Below are 23,240 nucleotides of genomic sequence, written 5' to 3' on the forward strand. Positions count from 1 at the left end.
TCGGGCTGGGGAGGGCAGCATTACTGGAACCGCCTCAGGCGGCAATATACACAGGAACGGCGCTGCCTGAGGGGTGTTCTGCGAATGGGTTGGGGTGTGCAGAAGATGTGGGATTGGGTCAGGTTGTGCAAGCGGTTTAGGGTGTGCAGAGGGTGTGGGAGCGGGTCGGGCGTGGGAGGAGCAACCTAGGGGCACACTGTGTATAAGTCATGCCCTGCACCTCTTACAATTTCTCTCTCTCAGGTTATTCTGGAATTCATTGTGAAACTGATGAGAATGAATGTTCTGAGAAGCCATGTGACAATGGCGGCCTGTGTCTTGAACTATCCAAGCAGTCATATTATGGCACAGAACCAGAATTTGACAACAAGTTCAGCTACAGCCAAGCAGCAGGGTATTTGTGCCGCTGCCAACCAGGATTCACAGGTAAGCATTTGGCATATCCATGCGCAGAACCAGAGGGCAATAAACAGTTTAGTAACCAGTTGCGACTAATAATATATTTTTAAGTATTTATTTTAAAGGGATACTGTCATGGGAAAAATTTTTTTTTCAAAATGAATCAGTTAATAGTGCTGCTCCAGCAGAATTCTGCACTGAAATCCATTTCTCAAAAGAGCAAACAGATTTTTTTATATTCAATTTTGAAATCTGACATGGGGCTAGACATTTTGTCAATTTCCCAGCTGCCCCAAGTCATGTGACTTGTGCTCTGATATACTTCAATCACTCTTTACTGCTGTACTGCAAGTTGGAGTGATATCACCCCCTCCCTTTCCCCCCTCCAGCAGCCAAACAAAAGAACAATGGGAAGGTAACCAGATAACAGCTCCCTAACACAAGATAACAGCTGCCTGGTAGATCTAAGAACAACACTCAATAGTAAAAACCCATGTCCCACTGAGACACATTCAGTTACATTGAGAAGGAAAAACAGCAGCCTGCCAGAAAGCATTTCTCTCCTAAAGTGCAGGCACAAGTCACATGACCAGGGGCAGCTGGGAAATTGACAAAATGTCTAGCCCCGTGTCAGATTTCAAAATTGAATATAAAAAAATCTGTTTGCTCTTTTGAGAAATGGATTTCAGTGCAGAATTCTGCTGGAGCAGCACTATTAACCAATTTACTTTGAAAAAAATGTTTTTTCCCATGACAGTATCCCTTTAAGTATTTATAGGAACTACTTATTAGAGAGTAACATAAGCGGTTTATGTTGGGATCTATTTATTGAGTAATATGAGCTTCTCCTACACGAACTTTTCAGCAGTGGAAAAAGTAGTTATTGGGCCCCATCAGCAGCATCATTGGACCCATAAACCCAAGCAATTTGCATAACATATGGAAAAACTTACATTAGTTTTGCAGAAATGTCTGTAACTTGTATATAAGGCAGCAACAGGCAGAGCAGTGTGACGGGGCGGGCCGATGGGTAGGGTATAAATGTAGGACGAACTCCACTGTCCCCCAATGAACCGACTGTTAATTAGCACATTAATGGAACTATTTATAAGAATTGCTTATTATAGAGTAACAGCAGCTGTTTCAATTGCACACACAAGGGGTCTGGCCAAAAATGTTGGTACTGCGCCCCTAAATATTCCTTATTTAGCTTGGATTTTTGGTGCGGTGAGGACAGCCTTCCTTAAAGGAGATGGAAAGGCTAAAATTAAAGAAAGCTTTATCAGAAAGGTCTATATAAATACACCAGTAAACCCTCAAAGTAATGCTGCTCTGAGTCCTCTGTCAAAAGAAACACAGCATTTCTTTCCTTCTATTGTGTACTCATGGGCTTCTGTATCAGACTTCCTGTTTTCAGCTTAAACCTCCAAGGCTAAGGCTTGAGCATGCTCAGTTTGCTCCTCCCTTTCCCCCCTCCCCTCCCTGGTGTGATTTGAGCCCAGAGCTATGAGTGAGCAGGGAGAGACTCAGGCAGGAAGTGATGTCACAACAAGCTAACATGGCAGCTGCTATCCTAAACAAACACAGATAAAGCTTCTAGAGCTGTTTACTCAGGTATGGTAAAGCATTCTGCAGAATAAATATAGTGTTATAGATTGCAGTATTGTAGCTAATCTATTGGCAATAAATGGAAGCTTTCCCTCTCCTTAAATTACAGTGGTTTCTCTTCAATTATATGCATTATTTGAAAGAATTGTGATTATAACTGGAAATGTATATTTGCAGGTTCTAACTGCTCTGTCAACATCGATGAATGTGAATCTTGGCCTTGTCTGAATGGTGGAACCTGCATCGACTTAATCAATGGCTTCCTGTGTAGCTGTGCTTCTGGATATACCGGTAGGACAAACTGGCTCTATTATAAGTTATTACCCAGTTAGTAGTAATTGTTTAGGATATTTAGCAGAGGAGTCAGTGTGTCAGTGTAATGTGGCGTGTGCAGTATTTGTCCCAGCAAGTAGCAGAATAAGATTATTAGAGGGCTATTTATAAAGTTGTGTAACATATTTTATATAAAATATATTTCTGCGCCTGTGAACTCCGTGGACAGGACCTGCGCAGAGGGGTGAGTAACAAGTTAGGGCCATTTGCCCAGGGGGACAGGTAGGCCAGGGGCGGAGGAGGGAGGGATTTTTGCGCCTAGGGGGTTTCCTTCTCCTTTAAGGGAATGTCTAAGTAAGCATTTACTTAAAGGACAACTAAAGCTTACCTAAAAAAGAATGTTGTACATTATGTTTTGTGCTTCTGTACCAGCCCAAGGCAACCAAAGCCCTTTAGCAGTAAAGATCTGTGTCTCCAAAGATGCCCCAGTAGCTCCCCATCTTCTTTTCTGCTGATTCACTGCACATGCTCTGTGCTGCTGTCACTTACTGAGCTTAGGGACCCACTCACAATATACAGTACACATAGCATAGAAATGTCACAATATAGGGCTGAATAATAATTAATACAGATAATTACTACATGGCAGCAAAGAAACCAGTACAACTAGTATCAGAATTTAATAATCAGCCCTGTAGCATCAGCTTATATTACAGACCAACCTCATTTTCTCCTGGATAATTAGTGACGACCCCTAAGCTTAGCTTCTCAACAGCTGCTCAGAACCCACTGAGCATGTGAGTGTCACAGACACTTTCCAAGATGGTGACCCCCTGTGACAAGTTTGAAGTCCTGGATCATTGCTGCTCTTGACAAGCTGAAACTTTCGACTGGTGCAATAAGTTCAGTATAAAAAATACGGCATTTTTAACCACATTCATTTTTAGGGGTTAGTTTTCCTTTAAATTACAGCACCTTTTATAGATAGACACAACTGGTCTTCATGTTATCTTTTTAATAGTTTTTGAATTATTTGTCTTCTTCTTCTGACTACAGCTTTCAAATGGGGGGGGGGGTCACTGCAAATATTAGAACCTCTTCTGTTCATATTCCAGTCTCTTATTTAAATCAATGCATGGTTGCTAGGATAAATTATACCCTAGCAACCAGATTGCTGAAATGGCAAACTGGAGAGCTTACATTTTTCACTTGATGGTGCTATTGCATTTTTTTTCTGCATTTTTGTTAAATAACTCAAAATCCAGGTTGGTGTCTTTTACTGAGGAGTGCTCCATCCTTCAGTAACTCAGTTTATAAATAAGATATTTGTATTTATTTATTTATTTATATTTGTATTTGTGGTGTGGCCTTCAACAAGAAACAAAACTAATCTATTATTTTTTTTTTTTTTTTAAATATTTACATTATTTTCTAGACCAGTAACATCAAAAAAAGTGTTAAAAATGTGTTCGTATACATCGAAAAAACCCACAAAGACAAATTAAACTTTAAAATTGCAAAGTCTTTATTAAGAAATAACTTACTAAAACTCTGCTTCTGCTCCTCTTAGGAAAAGGTGACGATCCATCGTGCGGCGCTCGATTCTTCTTCCCTGGCTACTTCCTATAAGGAAGGCAGTAATCTTGAAGGAGTAATCAAGCGCCGCACGATGGATCGCCCGATCGCTTTCTGAAGAGGAGCGCAAGCAGAGATTTGGTTATTTCTTAATAAAGACTTTGCGATTTAAAAGTTTAAATTGTCTTTGTGGTTTTTTTTCAATGTATACTAACGATTTTTTTAAAAAAATCTTTTGATGTTACTGGTCCTTTAAGTTACGAAGATCCAAATTACGGAAAGATCTGTTATCCGGAAAGCCCCAGGTCCAGGGCATTCCGGATGGAGTGGAAAATCATAGAATTTAAAATGAAAATTATTTTTGCACATGTTTATTAAGAAGTGTGTCCTTGGCCGGTCGGCAGTTAACTGTAGCAAGCGTCAGGATTGCTGGGAATTGTAAATCTGGTCGCAGATCTTTAATAAATCTGTTCTTAAATTGATAGATATCATGATCATTCTGTGGTGTTAAAAGAGATGCTTGCCATGTAAAACTAGGCTTTGTGGGGGAGCCTTCTGATCTCTCTTTTGCTGTGTAAGGTGCCAGCCTCCCTGCATGAGGGAGACACTAGGAATTCCGTGGGAGTTGCTTAAGAGATAACATCCCCTGCAGTAACTGTGAGCAGGGAAATAGATCTGGGAATACTTGAGAGCAGACCAGGAATGTCTGCTGTCATACAACTTCAGATCCCCTTAGCTAGGGATCTGCTTAATTTCTGTAGATACAACTATTATATACCGTGGACTTTACACGTTTTGTAGCTTTAAGAGAATGTGATGAATGGAATCATGGACTGGAAAGACTGACCTGAAAGGAAATAAAGCCAATAATCCCCCTCAGCTTTGTTGCTTAATCCTTCCAGAGTCAGATGTTTAGTTCATATTAGGATCACGGGCACTTCACACGGCTAGTTACAAAAGAGAAGAGGACAGCATGGGGACATCATTACTAAGTGACTCAAACATTTGCCTCTTTCATGCAGTCCAGCCTCACTGACATCTCCCCAGTTTCCATTTCTTTAGCCCAGTTTCAAAAACTGGCTTTTGACTTGCCATGTCACTCGGTCGGGCTCATTTATCACTTCACAGCACAAATCCTTATATTCGTTCCTTAAGATCTGAAGGCCTGAGGCTGACCTACAAAGCCTCTTGCTGTTCCATCATCTCTACAAACTCTTCTAATTACCCCCCTTTCCGATGCATAGGACTAGTGATGGGCGAATTCGCGCCAAATTTGCGTAATTCGACGCCAGCGAATAAATTTGCGAAAATTTGCCGTCGTCGGAAAAAATGGCCACCGGCGCCGTTTTACGAATTTTCGAGAAACGGCGCAAATTCGCCAATCACTACATAGGACATGTACTGTTAATGCTTAAATTCTGATATTTCTAAATAAAATGCAGTTAAAGTAAAGTACTGTGCTTTTTCTCAGTAGCACCCCACCTTCAGAAGTGTACATTCTGGATGAACACAACAAAGGTTTTCTAACTGTATTAAAGACAGACAAGTACATGGCTGACCCCATGCCATAACCCCTTCCAATCCATAACCTCCTTATAAAACAGTTTGAATGAAGCTCTTTGCATAGAGAAGCTGCGTCCAATAACCCCTCATCTTCTATTCTGCGGATTCAAAAAAACATCCCATGTGCTGCTTACCCAAGCTTAGGGTCTGACGCACATAATACTGTGTATATATATATATATATATATATATATATATATATATATATATATATATATATATATATATATATATATATATATATATATATATATAATACACAAAAGCCATGCATATATTGTAAATTATATTCTTATAAATGGTGAGTTCTGATGTCATCAGTTATAAACGGTGAGTTCTGATGTCATTTCTGTCACATGACTCACTGAAACTTGTCTATTATAAATAAATAAAGTAGGGATGCACCGAATCCACTATTTTGGATTCGGCCGAACCCCCGTATCCTTCATGAAAGATAAAATAAAGTATCCCCATCCCTTAAATAAAGTACCCCCAGTTGTAAACTATAAGGATATTAGAAGTTACCTTGGAGTTCCATGACCTGTATGTTTATATGGTCATGAAACTCCTCGGTAACTTATAATATCCTTATATTTTACAAGAGGGGGTACTTTATTCACTATATACAAGCACAATTTAACCCCAGCACACCAATATATAGCCCACTGGACAAACCTATCTTTGAACAACTTACTAGATGTTAAGTTGTGCAAAGTGATTTTGCACATAGCTACCAAAACTATAGGGGTTATTTCCTAAACTCCAGATGCCAAAATAAAAATCGGACTTTTAAAACATCACAAATTTTTCCTAATTTATTAAACCCCGAGGATGGAAAAGTCCGAATGAGAAAATCCGGCATCTCAGACCTTTTGAGGTTGCATATACAGCTGTAAGTCCCAATGATTATTTGATGTGCGCTGGGTTACATGCAATACCCCAAAGTTTTCAGGCAAAAATCTGAGTTTTCGGGTGAAAAATCCCCCAAAAAACTTAAAATTGGATGAAAAATCTGAAAAATTTGTGAAAATCAGATTTTTTCCCGCAAAGCAATTTTTTGGGTAAATGGAATAATAAGTAAGCGTTAAAAACCCGAGCGGATTTTATCGGTGTTTGTAGCAGAAAATACTGAGATGAATTCGGACTTTGATAAATAACCCCCTATGTGTTATCATTTGTTTTTATATTGACCAACATGCAGTGATTTAATCCCATTCATTTCAAAGAATTGACATCACATATTCACCTGTGGTTTCTTGGCACAGCAATATCCGAGCAATATAGTGTCGGGGTTCACTCGCTGGTAGGCTGCAAATTAGGCGATTTCACACACCAGGATCGGTTTAAGGGCTTCCTGCCCGCGTTTATTTTCCAGCGGGTGCAGAAATCTCCCCTCGCAAGGGGGAAGGTTACCGAAGAAACAGCAGTTCAACAGAAATATCCAGCCTCCTGGCTAACACAAAATAAATGTCTTTTTTCTCCTGAAGCTGATCACTCCAGCAGTTTGTCTCACACACCTTCAGCACTGCTGCTCAGTATCAGGTGTACTGAATAAAGAAAAACCTGGCCTACGGATTTAGGAATCCGTCCCACCCTACTCTTGCAGATTCCCCGTAAGACCAGTCCCGGATCATCAATTACCAAGAACCTTGCAGAGAGACACATTGGGGCAAATTCACTGAAGCGCGAAGCACCTAAAGCTAATGCAAATTCGCCTGCATGACATCATTTTGTTACTTTGCTGATTTACTAACGGGCGCTGGCGTAAATTCGCTAGCAAACTGGACCTACTCTAGCGTTACTTCGCACCCTTACGCCAGACGAAGTTGCGCTATGGACGTAACTACGCTAATTCACTAACTTGCGCATTTTACTGAGCGTTACCTCTTGCGCCAGACTAGCCTTCGCCACCTCAGACCAGGCGAAGTGCAATAGAGTAGATAGGAATTGCTTCAAAAAAAGTTTAAATTTTTTCGAAGTCCCAAAAAACGCTGGCGACTTTTCCTTTTCTTAAGGATGATAGGATGAAAAATATTGTAAATTTTTTTGGGGGTACCCTCCTTCCCCCTACTTTTCCTAACATACAGTGAGCACATGTATAGGGCAAAATAACAACTTTATTTTATTTTATGAAGCTTTCCCAGGCTTGTGTAGTGTAATGTATTTGCTGCTACATATACGTCCATTGTACTTCAACTTGGCGCCGTATGCAAATTAGGCATCGCTAGCGTAACTTCGCTTTGCTTGATGAATTAACGCTAGCGCAACTTCGCTACCGTTCGCCTCCCTAGTGAATTTGCGTAGCGCTGGCGAAACTACACCTAGCGAAGTGCAGCGAAGCTGTCACTGGCGCAACTTCGGATCTTAGTGAATGTGCCCCATTGTGTTTCTCTACTAACACCACTACTGGTCTCACCTCAGTAACAATGTCTGAGAATCCGTGGCACAACATACATCCCATCAATCACTTTTCCCCAGGGGACCTTTTTGTCACCATACCACAATAGATAGAATTTGTTTGGGAAATGATCTGTATACTTCACAAAGTGCAGATTTTTTGATCCATGTAAAGTTGGTTTATGTAAAATTACACTTGCATTGAAGAATCACAGGGTCAGGCCTGGACTGGCAATCTGTGGGTTCTGGCAAATGCCAGAGGGGCTGCTATTAGGTCCCATAGAAAGTCAGTATTTAGTGGGCTGGTGGGGACTGTATGGGCCTCTATGTGGGCTGATTGGGCCTCTGTGTACCTAAAATGCCAGGGCCTATTTTAATTATCAGTCCGGATCTGCACAGGGTGAATATACCATAAGGGTCATTTATGACCACAATGGGTAATATTTTGCAGAATAATCCCAGTGTTATTGTGGCTGCAATAGGGAGATGCGCTTGATCATATGCTGAAATATATTATTCCAGTTATGATAGGAACTTTTATTTAGGCTTCAGTTCTCCGGCAGTTAAAAGCTTGCTTTTCTAATGCGTGTGGACATGATGGTTGCATTCCAAGCAACAGCTACATATGTTGATGGTACTAGGCAGAGAAAGACAGATCCTTTGTGCTGGTTGGTGTCGGGCTGCTCAGAGCTAGATATTCAACAGCAATTGTTTCTGCAATGAGAAGCATTTGTTATTTCTTCTTGGGAGTAAGAACATCAGAGCATTGACACCATTATGAGCTCAGAGCTTGTGATACCACTGCATCCTTCTGCTCTTAAATACAAATATGTTACATTTCACTCTTGGAACTGATATTTGTATGGTGGGTGACATATTCCTATACATATAAACTGCAGTGCAAACAGAGGGACTAAGCGGATTGCTGGTATATGAAACTGCTGCAATAATCATTCTGCTTAACAGCTGCTACACTTTATCTTGCTGCTTTATAGTAACATAGTAAGTTAGGTTGAAAAAAGACACACGTCCATCAAGTTAAACTTTAAAGAAGTCTATATTATATACAGGTATGGGACCGGTTATCCAGAATGCCTGGGACCTGGGGTTTTCCGGATAACAGATCTTTCTGTAATTTGGGTCTTCGTGCCCTAAATCTACTAGAAATTCATTTAAACATTAAATAAACCCAATAGGCTGGTTTTGCTTCCAATAAAGATTAATTATATCTTAGTTGGGATCAAGTACAAGCTACTGTTTTATTATTACAGCGAAAAAGGAAATCATTTTTAAAAATTTGGATTATTTGGATAAAATGGAGTCTATGGGAGACAGCCATTCCGTAATTCGGAGCTTTCTGGATATCGGGTTTCCGGATAAGGGATCCTATACATATATATATATATATATATATATATATATATATATATATACTTTGGTATCGGACATCACCAGAAAGCCACCTTGTAGCTGCCCCTGTGCACGGACAAAGCCTTTGTATAATTCATTAGATAAAAAACCAACACCAAGGGTCTTGAAGTGAAAAAAGTGTATTATGACATGATATGTATAACCATATCATTATACATATCATGTTATAATACACTTTTTTCACTTCAAGACCCTTGGCGCTGGTTTTTTATCTAATGAATTATATATATAATAACTAGGGATGCACCGAATCCAGGATTCAGTTCGGGATTTGGCCAGGATTCGGCCTTTTTCAGCAGGATTTGGATTCGGCCGAATCCTTCTGTCCGGTCGAACCGAATCCGAATCCTAATTTGCATATGCAATGGGAAATCGCGTGACTTTTTGTCACAAAACAAGGAAATAAAAAATGCTTTCCCCTACCACCCCTAATTTGCATATGCAAATTAGGATTCGGATTCAGTTCGGTATTTGGCCAAATCCTTCTTGAAGGATTCAGGGGTTCGGCCGAATCCAAAATAGTGGATTCGGTGCATCCCTAATAGTAACCCTGTCTTCCTTCATTTACTAAAAAAACATCAACCCCCTACTTAAAATGATGTATAATGATGAATACTTCGACGGAACCTCCTCCTCCTTTATATTAGTTTTTAAATCCTGCCTAACAAATAGACATACCCCTCCTCCTTTTCTATTGCCCACTGCCCAGTTATGCGACTCATTCAGCCATGTTTCGGCAACACCAATCACATCATATTCCCCCCCTAGCACCAGCACCTCCAGCTCTCCCATTTTACCAGTCAGACTCCTTGCATTTAAAAACGAACGGAGTGAGAATCTTGTAAATACAATACGTGGTTCTCCCTGACCTTAACAGTACCCCAACCAAATCTACTCCCTGTTTTCCCTTCCTATGCCTACTACCTCATCTAACCTGTCTTCCACTAAATCCTTTACTGAACCCTTCCCCCACGCCTAGTTTAAAATCTCCTCCAACCATCTAGCCATCTTGACCCCCAAAACAGCTGCACCATCATCTCTTTTCCAATTATATTTATTGGTATTTTGCGTAGACAATAAGAGCAAAAACAACAAGCAAAAGTTCATCATAGCTTTTGTCAAGTTACATAATAAGAAGAAAAGAATTATTACGGAACAATTCATTACAGATATCGAATTTAACAAAAAGTCCTCAAGAAAAATACTAGAAAAATAAAGTTATATAAAATAAGATCTTCCTCTCTGCCAACCAAATAAATAAAATATTTGCCAAATTAATGGACAAAGTTATCCCATCTTGGAACTTCAATGTAAATGCAAAGAAGAGTCTTCGTCAGGATTATACATAACCTTCTCAATAAAGACTCTATCATCAAACGTCAGAATTTGAAAATAGGGTGACCAAAGCTTCAGAAAATTTTTTGTAAAGCCATATCTAAAATGTATTGCTTCATCTATGCAAAGAGACCTAAGATAAGACAAAATAACCTTTAAATCTGGGGAAGTTTCTTGAATCCAATGCAAAAAAAAAAAATCGATTTACGGGTAGCTGCAATGGCCAGATGTATAAAATATTTATACTTATTCCTATCTTCGGGTCACAGATTGCACCATGATCATTGATGCCACTTTTAAAGCCACTCAGTCCGCTAAGTACAAATATGTTCTTGTCTTTTCTCCTCTACTGTCCAGGCAGCACTAGCTCACAGGTCACTACCTATAAAGATCTGGTTTCTTCCTTGCCTGCACTCAGAACCATTTTGTTGGCCTGAGTGAAGACACACATGGTGGATATCAGCTCCAAAATGCAATCTCTCTACCGCACGTGCCTACACCCAGGCAGATGGTTCTGGTGCAAGCAAGGAACAAGGCTGATGCCAATGTAGAGGCCGAGTTTTAGCCTGTGTAGCATTAGCCTAAACCCCACTCCTTTTCACAGCTGGCTTGAGGATTAATCGGTTCTAACACTAATACTGGCATTTAGCCTGAGTGATCATATTGACAAGCACCTGAGACAGATGACCTATATATACAGGGTAGTCCTCGGTCTTGTCCCTTGTCTCAGAAGTTACAACCCGAAGATCATGGAGGCAAGAAACATTTTACCAATTGTAACTCTGCCATTGACTTCTACATGACTTCGACAGGTTTTAGCTGGAGATTTTTAGCAGCTGCCCGAGTTTTTTTCCTCTAAAAATGCAGATTTTTCCTCTTAAAATCTTGACCAGAAAAATGTAAAGCTTTATAAATAGGCCCCTTGTAGATAACGTGTATATAATGATAGATATATGTTTTTTACATATTTTTTCAACCTCAGCTGCTATGTACTCCCATAGACTCTGTTTTAATCAAACAATTCCAATTTTAAAAATGATTAAGAAAACAGTACCTAGTCTATTGGGTTAATGTCATTTTTTTTTTTGTTTTGGAAGACTAAAAGTCTGGAAAAACACACACATATTATATATATATATATATATATACCACTTTGCCCTTCTTCTCCAACATCTGCTGTGTATTACTGTACAATTGAATGAGTGCCATGGCATGGAGAAGGCTTTTGAGCTTAATAATGCAATTCCAGGGCTGGTGTTTCTTGTTGTTGGGATATGCTGGTTTAGGAGTAATTCTGTGGCTGGTTGCACAGACAGGCATTCTATGAGTCAGCAGTGACATGAGCCAGCTGGTTGCTCGTACCGGGAACGGATTATATGTGTAGCTCATTTCTCTGGCTGGATTCAAATCCAATCCCCTTTGCCTGACTGGCATGAGGGAAAGAGCCTGATCGAAGGAGAAACTATTCGCCACCTGCCTGGTACTCCTAACTTTCTCTGATGCCAGTGGCCACAACATGCCTAGGATAAGGGTTGCAACTTTCTGGAGTGGAATCTGTCTCTTTGCAGGTAGGAGAAGGAAGGGGGGACTAGTTATTCCTGAGCATCGGAATGACTAGAAAAGAGAGACAATCTGCAGGGAGGGTTTTGGTTGATCTCCATATTCTTTCAGACAATGTTTCCTTCTCAGGTTTAAAGAATTACTTGTTTTTTTTAATTAAGGGAAAGGTTTTTCCAAAACCGAATAAACTGGGATAAGAATACAATTGATTAGAAAAAAACAGGTCAGAATAATGATTTTCAGGGGCAGATTTATCCAGGGTCGAAGTGATTTTATGGCCAAAACTGTGAAAGTCCACTAGGGAATGTTTAAAATTTGATTTGAGTTTCTCTTAAAAATTCGAATTCGGTTTTCGAGTTTTATCATACGCTGGCCCTTTAAGAACACAAATTCAACTGCTGTTTTAGCCATTTGGAAGAGGTCCTGGGATCAACATTGAGTTGTTTGGCAGGCTTCCTGACATTCAAGTTTTTTTTGGGGAGAAATCGAATTTGATTCAAGTTTGCGGGTCGAATTGTATTTTATTAAAAAAAATTAATTTTTGTAACACAGGTGAATAGTCATAATAAAATGCAATTGGTTGAATTTTGAGTTCATGGGAGTTTTAAATAACTCCTATGAACTCGAAATTCAACCCTTGATAAATCTGCGCCCTACAGTATAGTGTCTGATTTCTGTATCCGTTGAATTTGAGACAAAGTGATGCGTTAAAATCTCGTTTAAATGTAACTGTTGTTTTTTTTGTGATTTATACAAATATAAGACCCTGCCACAAAAAAATGTGTTTTCATTATCAGTTTGAATTTATACTGAAAACTATTTTAAAATAAATTCAGTCTGCAGCAACCAAGTTGCATTAAACTTGGCGTTGATTAAAAGTGTGTTCAATGGAAGTAATCAGTTTCTGTATTTGAATCGTTTGGAAATAAAAACAGATAAAGAATAGTATTCATACGATTAAACATTTAGGAGGTTTATATCAAGCTCCGAATCTCAGTATTTCTGAGATAAAAGCAAATGGACCTTATTTATCATTCAAAAAAAAAAAAAAGGTTCGGGCAAACTTCGGACCTTTGCCCAAAAAGTCCTAAGTTTCCGGACTTTTACGCAAAAACCGGACTTTGGACTTTTTGGCCCAAAATCATCGGATATCGCTACTGACAGCAGCATAGACACTGGGTCCTTCCATATTGACTAATACAGGACCCCGAGAGCTTTGAGATGTCGGGTTTTCATACCGTCGGACTTTAATAAATCCCGAAAAACTCGGACTTTCTTTAAGGTCAGAAAAATCCGAATTTTTCAGATTTTGGGTATTTGGAGCTTAATAAATAAATCATTTAATATAAAATAACGCACACATATTGAATTAAACTACATTATTTCCTGAGAACAAGAAAATAAACCTGTGATATTGGGGGGCAGCATGTGTGTATGACCTCTCACTGTTTAAAGGGAACTGCACATTGTTTTATTTTTCAGCACCCGTGCATCAACGTTTCGGGGGGAAATTACTCTCCCTTCAGGAAAGGAGAGGAGGTGCTGAAATTTTCTATGTTATTTTCTATATTTTTTTTAATCCCACAGAGAAATATTTTTTTCAACGTACATGCATACTTCTATTTTTAGTTCTCTTCAGTCTTTCTTATGGGGGTTTGCAATTGGTTGTGCAAATGAACCCAGAGTGGCCTCCTGTTGGCCTGGCATCACTTTCTGGTGTGCTCACCGACTGTAATTGCTTTCTCTAGCAGAAACAGAAACAGCACCATTCACAATATATAAATCAAGGGGTGTAAAAAAAAGAGCATTTTCTTATATTAAATGGTGTAAGTTTAAAAAAAAAATAAAATAGTTGTGCTTTATCATCAACGGCCAAGGAGAAGTGAGGATTGGTGGATTCTGGGCCATTTGTCCATACTCATGGATTTCTGTTAGAGTTGCTGATATGTGTGTATAAACCTAATTATGTATGTATGTATGTATGTATGTATGTATGTATGTATAACTTTATTTATAAAGCGCTGTTAAGGAGCCGCAGCGATGTACAGTGCATACAAGTACAATACATATAAAAGTATACATGGGGAGACATATCACACAGTAGGAAGGAGGTCCCTGCCCTGTAGAGCTTACAGTCTAAGTGGATGGGAGGCTAACATACAGGCAAATTGGAGATAAAAAAAGTGCACAAGGTAAGGCATAGTCAGTAGGGATAGAACTAGGCTAATGTTCTAGTGCTCCAAAAGGTAGGCTCTTAGGTTTTTTCTTAAAGAGATTGAGAGAGGATTCTTTATGGATGAATTCAGGGATGGAATTCCAGAGATAAGAAGCAGCAAGATAGAAGGTTTTGAGATGAGAGACGGCAGTGGATGTGGATAGTGTGAAGAGAAGGTGGCTCTGAGAAGAGCAAAGGAATGTATAGTGAGACAAGAGAAGAAATTTAACGAGGAACAGAGGAGGGAAGGGCTTTGAATGTTAGTAGAAGGGTTTTATATTGTATCCTTTGCTTAACAGGCAGCCATGCTAAGGATTTTAGTTGGGGTTGAGCAGGTTCCCTTTTAGGAGAGAGCAGAAGGATCCTGGTAGCAGAGTTTAAGATTGATTGTAGGGGAGAGAGATGGAAGTCAGGAAGACCAGTTAGGAGGAGATTGCAATAGTCTAAACGGGATAAGATAAAGTCATGGATTAGTGTTTTAGCTGTTGTTTGTGATAGAAACGGGTGTATTTTGGCTATAATTCTCAATATTCGGCATACCCAGAAATCCCAGTGCTTTATTGTTGCCCCACTATTATTGTTGCAATGTGTTTACTGCCCACTAGTGGAATGGTTAGTGAAGCATCACAGACCTCACCATGAGATGTAACAAAGAAGGTCCAGATCCAGAACCCCCACTAACCTAATTTCTTCTTGGTCTCTGTTATGATAACGGATAGCCATGCTATTAACAATAGTATAGTTATTTATTAGCATAAAAAGGCTATCTATCTATAAGGTGTATGTGTGAACATCTGGAAACCCATTAACCAGAAAGCTTCCGAACTACAGGACTCCATTTTAATCAAATAATTAAAATTATCTCTGTAATAAAAAAACACTACTATTGCACTTGATCCTAACTAAGATATAGTGGATCCTTAATGGAAATAAAACAGTCCTGTTGGGTTTATATAATTTCTAAATGTTTTTTAGTAGATTTAAGATATGGAGATCCAAATTATGGAAAGACCCCTTATCCGGAAAACCCCAGGTCCCGGCCATTCTGTATAACAGGTAGGGATGCACCGAATCCAGGATTCGGTTCGGGATTCGGATCCAGGATTCAGTTCGGGATTTGGCCTTTTTCAGCAGGATTCGGATTCGGCTGAACTGAATCCTATTAGGGGGGAGGGAAATCTCGTGACTTTTTGTCACAAAACCAGGAAGTAAAAAATGTTTTCCCCTTAACACCCCTAATTCGCATATGCAAATCAGGATTCGAATTCAGTTCAGTATTCAGCCAAATCTTTCACGAAGGATTCGGGGGTTTGGCCGTATCCAAAATAGTGGATTCCTATCTGCTTTTTTTTATTTCTGCCATCTTCCACTAACTTAGGCTGCCACTTAAAGCTTTTATGTAGCTAGAAGAAACCAAAGTTAGGCAGATATACTTCAAGAAACAATAAAACACATATTAAGCTTCACATCTGACATGGGTCTTTGATCTGTTTTATATCTAAATCCAAAGTCCAAAAAAACAATATGCTTATTAGGTTTTTTTTTTCTTTATATTGAGACATCTAAGAAATGTAGTAAATGATATTGCTGATAGTTAAGGGAGAGCCTGACTATGGCAGCTCACTGTTAATGTAGCAATGCTTTGCTACATTAGAGCAATGCTTTGCTACATTAGTGCAACATTTTGCTACATTAGTGCAACACTTTGCTACATTAGAGCAATGTTTTGCTACATTAGAGCAATGTTTTATACATATTTCAGGCTATTTAAAGGGCAAGCCAATTACAAAAAATAAATAAATAAACATGGAATGCAATGATGTATTCCTGTAACCTGCAGAAATGCAAAATATTATAGCCTCATAACTCAGATGTGATTAGTAAGAGTAGACAGACTGGTAGTATGCTGCCGTAACTACATTCCTTCCTTATAATAAAAGCACTCTGTTCAAAAACAGAAAGGCCAAATATTCCCTCCCCCCTTTCCATGGTCTGTATGTGGCTGGTGCTGGCAGGTACGGATTATGTTAGCTTTATGGGTTCAGCTTGTGTTATTCAGTGCCCTAGAGAATCCTTTGCATTCCACTGTTCTCTGACTCCCACTGAACATGAAAAAGAAATGCCTGGGGGATGGGAAATTAAAGTGACATTTGTTTATGTTTGAACAAATTCTAATTCTTGACCAAGAATAACAGAACCACAATTCCCAGCATTCTTAACTGACCACTGGTAAAGTAACATGACGTGTCTCTATTAGACCCTGTGGGAGCTGAAATTGGGTTAATTTAGAATATGATATAAAGACTGATATTCTGAGTTATTTTGATTTTTATTCAGCAGTTCTCCAGTTTGCAGTTTCAGCAATCTGGTGGATAGGGTCCAAATTCCCCTAGCAACCACGGATTGATTTGAATAAGAGACTGGAATATGAATAGGAGAGGCCTGAATAGAAAGATGAGTAATAAAAAAGTTGCAATAACAATAGATTTATAGCATATAAATCTATTGTTTATATAGAATAGATTTATAGAATTTGATTGTGGATGGGGTCAGCTGGAAAGAGTCACTTAAAAACACTATTAAATAATAAATACCAATTTAAAACTGCCTAGAATTGGCCACTAGTGATGGGCGAATTTGGGGCGTTTTGCTTCGCCGAAAAATTGGCGAAACGGTACTGGCGTCTTATTTTTTACGTCGGCGTCTGTTTTTGACACCAGCGTCCATTTTTTGGACACTGGCGTCCATTTTTTTTTTGACGCAGGCGAATTTTTGTGGCAGTTTTGCAAATTTATTCGCCAGGGTTGAATCGGGGGAATTCGCGCCTGGCGAATAAATTCGCCCATCACTATTGGCCACTCTATAATACAGTAAAAAGTGAACCATTCCTTTAAAATCTGCTGCAGCTAATTATGTACCTTTGGCTCTGTTATTACGGTTTTCTCCCAGGTTTCACTAAAGTTGGATTAATTCTTTGTTTGAATAGAGTTTTCGTCTGCTGGCTGGGATCTTGTGGAAATAAATAATATATGACAATTTTTATAGAAACGTCTCAAGTAATCCACTGGCCATCATCTCATACTGATCTCAGTATTTTGTGTCAATCAATACACAGAATTAGCATCCTCTTCTTTTCTAACGAGCCTAAATACCATTTCTGATGCTTTTTGGTGATCAGTTTAAACCCTGATTCCTTTGGTACATGTCATGTTTATTGGATTACTGTAATAATCTGCAAAAGGCAGACTGAGGACAAATCTTATTAGGGGACAGATTGGCCGAGTGGATATCTGGATTGATGATTTCAAAACCTATTCAGCCTGATAATGGAGTATATGCAGTAAACTATGGATCTTCTGGAGATAGTTACTTACCCAACTGCAGAATAAACATTCAATATATTCAATTTCCAGTTCCAAGATTTTAAGCCGTATAGCGTTGATCAAGCTTAAAGTTTTAAGCATGGCCCATGTGCAGACACTAAGGGGTTATTTATTAAAATCCGAATGTTAAAATCTCGCAAAATTTTTGTTTTTTTTCACTAGAAAACTCTAAATTTTTAGAGGAAAGAAAAATAATTTTTCGAGATTTATTATATACCCCGATGCTGCAAAAAGCCTGAATTCGAAGATCCTCCATCTCAGGCCTGTCGAAGTCCTGTATACAGTGTTGGACTGAGACACCAGGGGCCCACCCAAAAGCCTTAGACCAGGGGCACACTAAAAAAACCTTAGACCAGGGGTCCACTACAAAACCTTAGACCAGGGGTCCACTAAAAAAACCTTAGACCAGGGGTCCAGTACAAAACCTTAGACCAGGGGGTCCACTACAAAACCTTAGACCAGGGGCCCACTACAAAACCTTAGACCAGGGGTCCACTAAAAAAACCTTAGACCAGGGGTCCACTACAAAACGTTAGACCAGGGGTCCACTACAAAACGTTAGACCAGGGGTCCACTACAAAACCTTAGACCAGGGGTCCACTAAAAAAACCTTAGAACAGGGGCCCACCACAAAACCTTAGACCAGGGGTCCACTAAAAAAACCTTAGACCAGGGGTCCACTACAAAGCCTTAGACCAGGGGTCCACTACAAAACCTTAGACCAGGGGTCCACTACAAAGCCTTAGACCAGGGGTCCACTACAAAACCTTAGACCAGGGGTCCACTAAAAAAACCTTAGACCAGGGGTCCACTACAAAACGTTAGACCAGGGGTCCACTACAAAACCTTAGACCAGGGGTCCACTAAAAAAACCTTAGAACAGGGGCCCACTACAAAACCTTAGACCAGGGGTCCACTAAAAAAACCTTAGACCAGGGGTCCACTACAAATCCTTAGACCAGGGGTCCACTACAAAACCTTAGACCAGGGGTCCACTACAAAGCCTTAGACCAGGGGTCCACTACAAAACCTTAGACCAGGGGCCCACTACAAAACCTTAGACCAGGGGTCCACTAAAAAAACCTTAGACCAGGGGTCCAGTACAAAACCTTAGACCAGGGGTCCACTACAAAACCTTAGACCAGGGGCCCACTACAAAACCTTAGACCAGGGGTCCACTAAAAAAACCTTAGACCAGGGGTCCACTACAAAACGTTAGACCAGGGGTCCACTACAAACGTTAGACCAGGGGTCCACTACAAAACCTTAGACCAGGGGTCCACTAAAAAAACCTTAGAACAGGGGCCCACTACAAAACCTTAGACCAGGGGTCCACTAAAAAAACCTTAGACCAGGGGTCCACTACAAAGCCTTAGACCAGGGGTCCACTACAAAACCTTAGACCAGGGGTCCACTACAAAGCCTTAGACCAGGGGTCCACTACAAAACCTTAGACCAGGGGCCCACTAAAAAACCTTAATCCAGGTGCCCATTAAAAAACCTTAGACCAGGGGTCCACTAAAAAAACCTTAGACCAGGGGTCCACTACAAATCCTTAGACCAGGGGTCCACTACAAAACCTTAGACCAGGGGTCCACTACAAAGCCTTAGACCAGGGGTCCACTACAAAACCTTAGACCAGGGGCCCACTACAAAACCTTAGACCAGGGGTCCACTAAAAAAACCTTAGACCAGGGGTCCAGTACAAAACCTTAGACCAGGGGTCCACTACAAAACCTTAGACCAGGGGCCCACTACAAAACCTTAGACCAGGGGTCCACTAAAAAAACCTTAGACCAGGGGTCCACTACAAAACGTTAGACCAGGGGTCCACTACAAACGTTAGACCAGGGGTCCACTACAAAACCTTAGACCAGGGGTCCACTAAAAAAACCTTAGAACAGGGGCCCACTACAAAACCTTAGACCAGGGGTCCACTAAAAAAACCTTAGACCAGGGGTCCACTACAAAGCCTTAGACCAGGGGTCCACTACAAAACCTTAGACCAGGGGTCCACTACAAAGCCTTAGACCAGGGGTCCACTACAAAACCTTAGACCAGGGGCCCACTAAAAAACCTTAATCCAGGTGCCCATTAAAAAACCTTAGACCAGGGGTCCACTAAAAAAACCTTAGACCAGGGGTCCACTAAAAAAACCTTAGACCAGGGGTCCACTACAAAACCTTAGACCAGGGGTCCACTACAAAACGTTAGACCAGGGGTCCACTACAAATCCTTAGACCAGGGGTCCACTAAAAAAACCTTAGACCAGGGGCCCACTAAAAAAACCTTAGACCAGGGGCCCACTAAAAAACCTTAATCCAGGTGCCCACTAAAAAACCTTAGACCAGGGGTCTACTCTCAGTACTAATATTCTTCCTCTCTTCACTCCTCTATTCTCCTAGTTTCTTTTCTTTATATACTATAATCCATTATTCCATCTATTTAGCTTCATAGAAATAGGGAATGGCCATGAAATAGGCCAAATGTTTAACAGCATGAGGGCCCACTGACACCTGGGACCACCGGGACTTTTCCTGGTCTCCCTGTGGGCCAGTCAGTCAATGAGAGAGAGGCACTTATCTCAATTTGCAGGGACAGAAAGTGGCACCATACTGTAGTCTGCTGTGTGGTCATTATACCACTGCTTAGACATCCTCAGGTTACCATCTGTCTGGAATGAATCCTTTTCTAATAACAGGATTCCAAATAGAGATGTAAAAGTTCAGTTATTATTATTAACATATAAAATTTCTATTTTATTAGGAACAGTTTCACTCCCAGGGCAGTCAGACTAACTGAAACTGATACTGAGGGGAAATAGTTACACTGGCATTAGTAAGAAAGGCCTGAATTTGAATATATATATATTTCACTTCTTTACGTATTTTTTTAATTGTTCCAATAAATATTATGAATTTTTTTTTAAAATAAATTCAAAAGCGCTTGGTGTGCACCTACTCTTTTTTGGAATTTCTATCAATATCGATTGTGGGTAGCACCCGAGCCAGTTGATGTTAATTGGAGTGCGGAAAACCTAAGGACTGTTACAATATAAATGATTCACATTTTGTTTCTCAGTCTGGCAAGTCACGGCAAGCAGGCAGTCAACATTTTGTGAATACTCATACTCCGCCAACGAGGCGAGCCGAGGCGTTCTCTTTAGGTGGCAGTGCCAGATAAGTTTCCAGGGGCGGCAAAAAGTTGCTCCTGATACTTTTAAAAACCGAATTTCCAGTTTTGAAACCAGAAATTCGGCTTTACTAGTGCAAGAGAGCGCAATTGCACTCTCCGCACTAGTGTTCCTACCTCGGATGCCTCTCCTCCTGATAGGTAAGCCGGCGCGGGGTGGGGGGGTCATTTTTTGGAGCCGCCTCAGGCGGCTTCTACATCAGAATCGGCGCTGCTCATACTAAAGAAAAATTTGCATCACACCAAAATCTTGTTTATGTGCCAGAATGGGGGACCCAATGCCCATGCTCACAAATATAGTTAGTGAAGAGAAAGGGGTAACAATGAAGAGGGAAACGGCATCAAGGAAGAGCAGAATGGAAAATAATAATAACAACTATTATGATTATTATTATTATGATTATTATTAATAACATGTGAAAGTAATTACTTGCCTGGCATAGAGGTGGGGCAAGCAATATATGATTGACAGCTGAGATGTTTAAATAGCTTTATAAAAGGTATGGCTGAATGAATAAAAATAAGAATTTGGGTTTTATGTTTAGTTTGGAAAGGACATTTCTCATCTTGATTTTTTATTCTGTTTCTCTTATCTTGTTGTTTTTTTGTAGCCTTGTTCATCGTGTTGTGCAAAAGCATACTCTTGTATAAACGATGAATAATCTTGACTTTACTATCTTTTAGGTGTTGGCTGTTCTATAAACATCAATGAGTGTGAGGACAACCCATGTAAGAATGGGGCAAGCTGTGAAGATGGAGTTGCTGACTATTTCTGCATTTGTCCACCAGCAGCTCAGGATGGGACAATATGGGGTGGTAAAAACTGTTCTGTAAAATTGGTTGGATGCTTGGAGCACAGCTGCCAAAACAGGGCTGAGTGCATCCCTTTATATAATGAAGAAAGCCACAGTTATACCTGCAAATGCAAACCAGGGTTTGTTGGGGAAAATTGTTCAACCCCAACAACATTTTCCTTCTTGGGCCAGGGGTACATTATGTATGATTCACCTTTGAGTAATGAATCGTATCTAAGCAATGCGTCAGTGAGATTTAGAACAACATTACCCGACATGGTTCTGATGTACCGTGGAGATGAAGAGACATTTCTCATACTTGAGCTTTATAATGGATTTCTGTACACACAGATGAAAGGAAACGGAAGGTTATTTCAGTTAGTTATTGGCGATCACAAGGTGAACGATGGCCACTGGCACAATGTGGAGGTTGACGTTATATCAAATTTATTCTTGAAGATCAGTCTTTCTCATGATGGTTGCAGCAACGGATTCTGCTCCAGAAAACGGCAGGTCATTGGAGGATTTAATCCTTACCTTCCAGAATCTTTCAGTTCAGTGTTTATCGGAGGACTTGGTCAAGAGGCCTTAATCAAAAACACTCTGAGTCAGCAAAACTTCACTGGCTGCTTGGAGGACTTGGTTATTGACTTGTTTACTCGGCTGCCACGCAATTTTAGCAGTGGCCAGTCCTTTGGAATGGAACTCGGATGCAGTAAGGCAGAGTTGTGCCATCCAAACCCATGTCAAAATGGTGCAAAGTGCATTGATCTCTGGTCCAGCTTTACATGTGAATGCATCAGACCCTATAAAGGTCCCACCTGTATGCAGGGTAAGTGTATTTTCATTAAATGTTATACTTCTCAATTCCAGGAACATTATAGCTATTCAGCCTTCACTGCATTCAAGCTGAATTCAAGATGAAAATGTTTTGTCATTATCTTTATCTTTGTACATTTATGCATATTCTGCTCATAGCAAAAGAATTACAATCTGATGGACGAGTACATGTAATGGCAGCTGATAATATACTTTTCAGTAGTATGTGCCATTGGGTAATCATAAATAGAAAATCGCCATTTTAAAAAATAAGGGCCGCTCCCTGAGATCTTATGATTCACGGTGCACACAAACGTACCAAACAAACCATACATGTTAGGTCACATGAGCCAATTAACAGTTCTGTTTTCCTTTCACTTCATTGAGAAATGGGTTTTCGTTTGGTAGTGATAGCATCTACCATAAACAATTGATTTTGTTGCAGTTACATAGTTACAAAGTTAAATTGGGTTGAAAAAAGGCAAAGGGGGTGATTCACTAAGCAGCGAAAATGCGCCAGCGACGCCTTCGCCACACTTCGCCAGGCCTATTTTCGCCAGCGCTACGCAAATTCACTAAAATCCGAAGTTGCGCTCAGGGGTAGCTAAAGGTTGCGAAGTTGCGCTAGCGTTAAATGACGAAGTTACGCTAGCGATGGTTAATTTGCATACGGCGCCAAATTCAAATTACAAAGGA

The 23,240-nt window shown here is 40.1% G+C and overlaps 1 protein-coding gene across 2 annotated transcripts in view; it reads left to right on the forward strand.

Moving 5' to 3' along the window:
• The window catches only part of crb2.L (crumbs 2, cell polarity complex component L homeolog), an 84,292-nt gene that overhangs the window by 36,313 nt on the left and 24,739 nt on the right, over nucleotides 1-23,240 (forward strand). For both annotated transcript variants that reach the window (XM_018229554.2, XM_018229553.2), the window contains exons 5-7: nucleotides 244-426; nucleotides 2,185-2,298; nucleotides 21,616-22,557. In XM_018229554.2, the coding sequence (XP_018085043.1) occupies nucleotides 244-426; nucleotides 2,185-2,298; nucleotides 21,616-22,557 (1,239 nt within the window). The remainder of the gene's footprint in view (nucleotides 1-243; nucleotides 427-2,184; nucleotides 2,299-21,615; nucleotides 22,558-23,240) is intronic.

The sequence above is a fragment of the Xenopus laevis genome, chromosome 8L (assembly GCF_017654675.1).
Source record: "Xenopus laevis strain J_2021 chromosome 8L, Xenopus_laevis_v10.1, whole genome shotgun sequence".
Taxonomy (NCBI): domain Eukaryota; kingdom Metazoa; phylum Chordata; class Amphibia; order Anura; family Pipidae; genus Xenopus; species Xenopus laevis.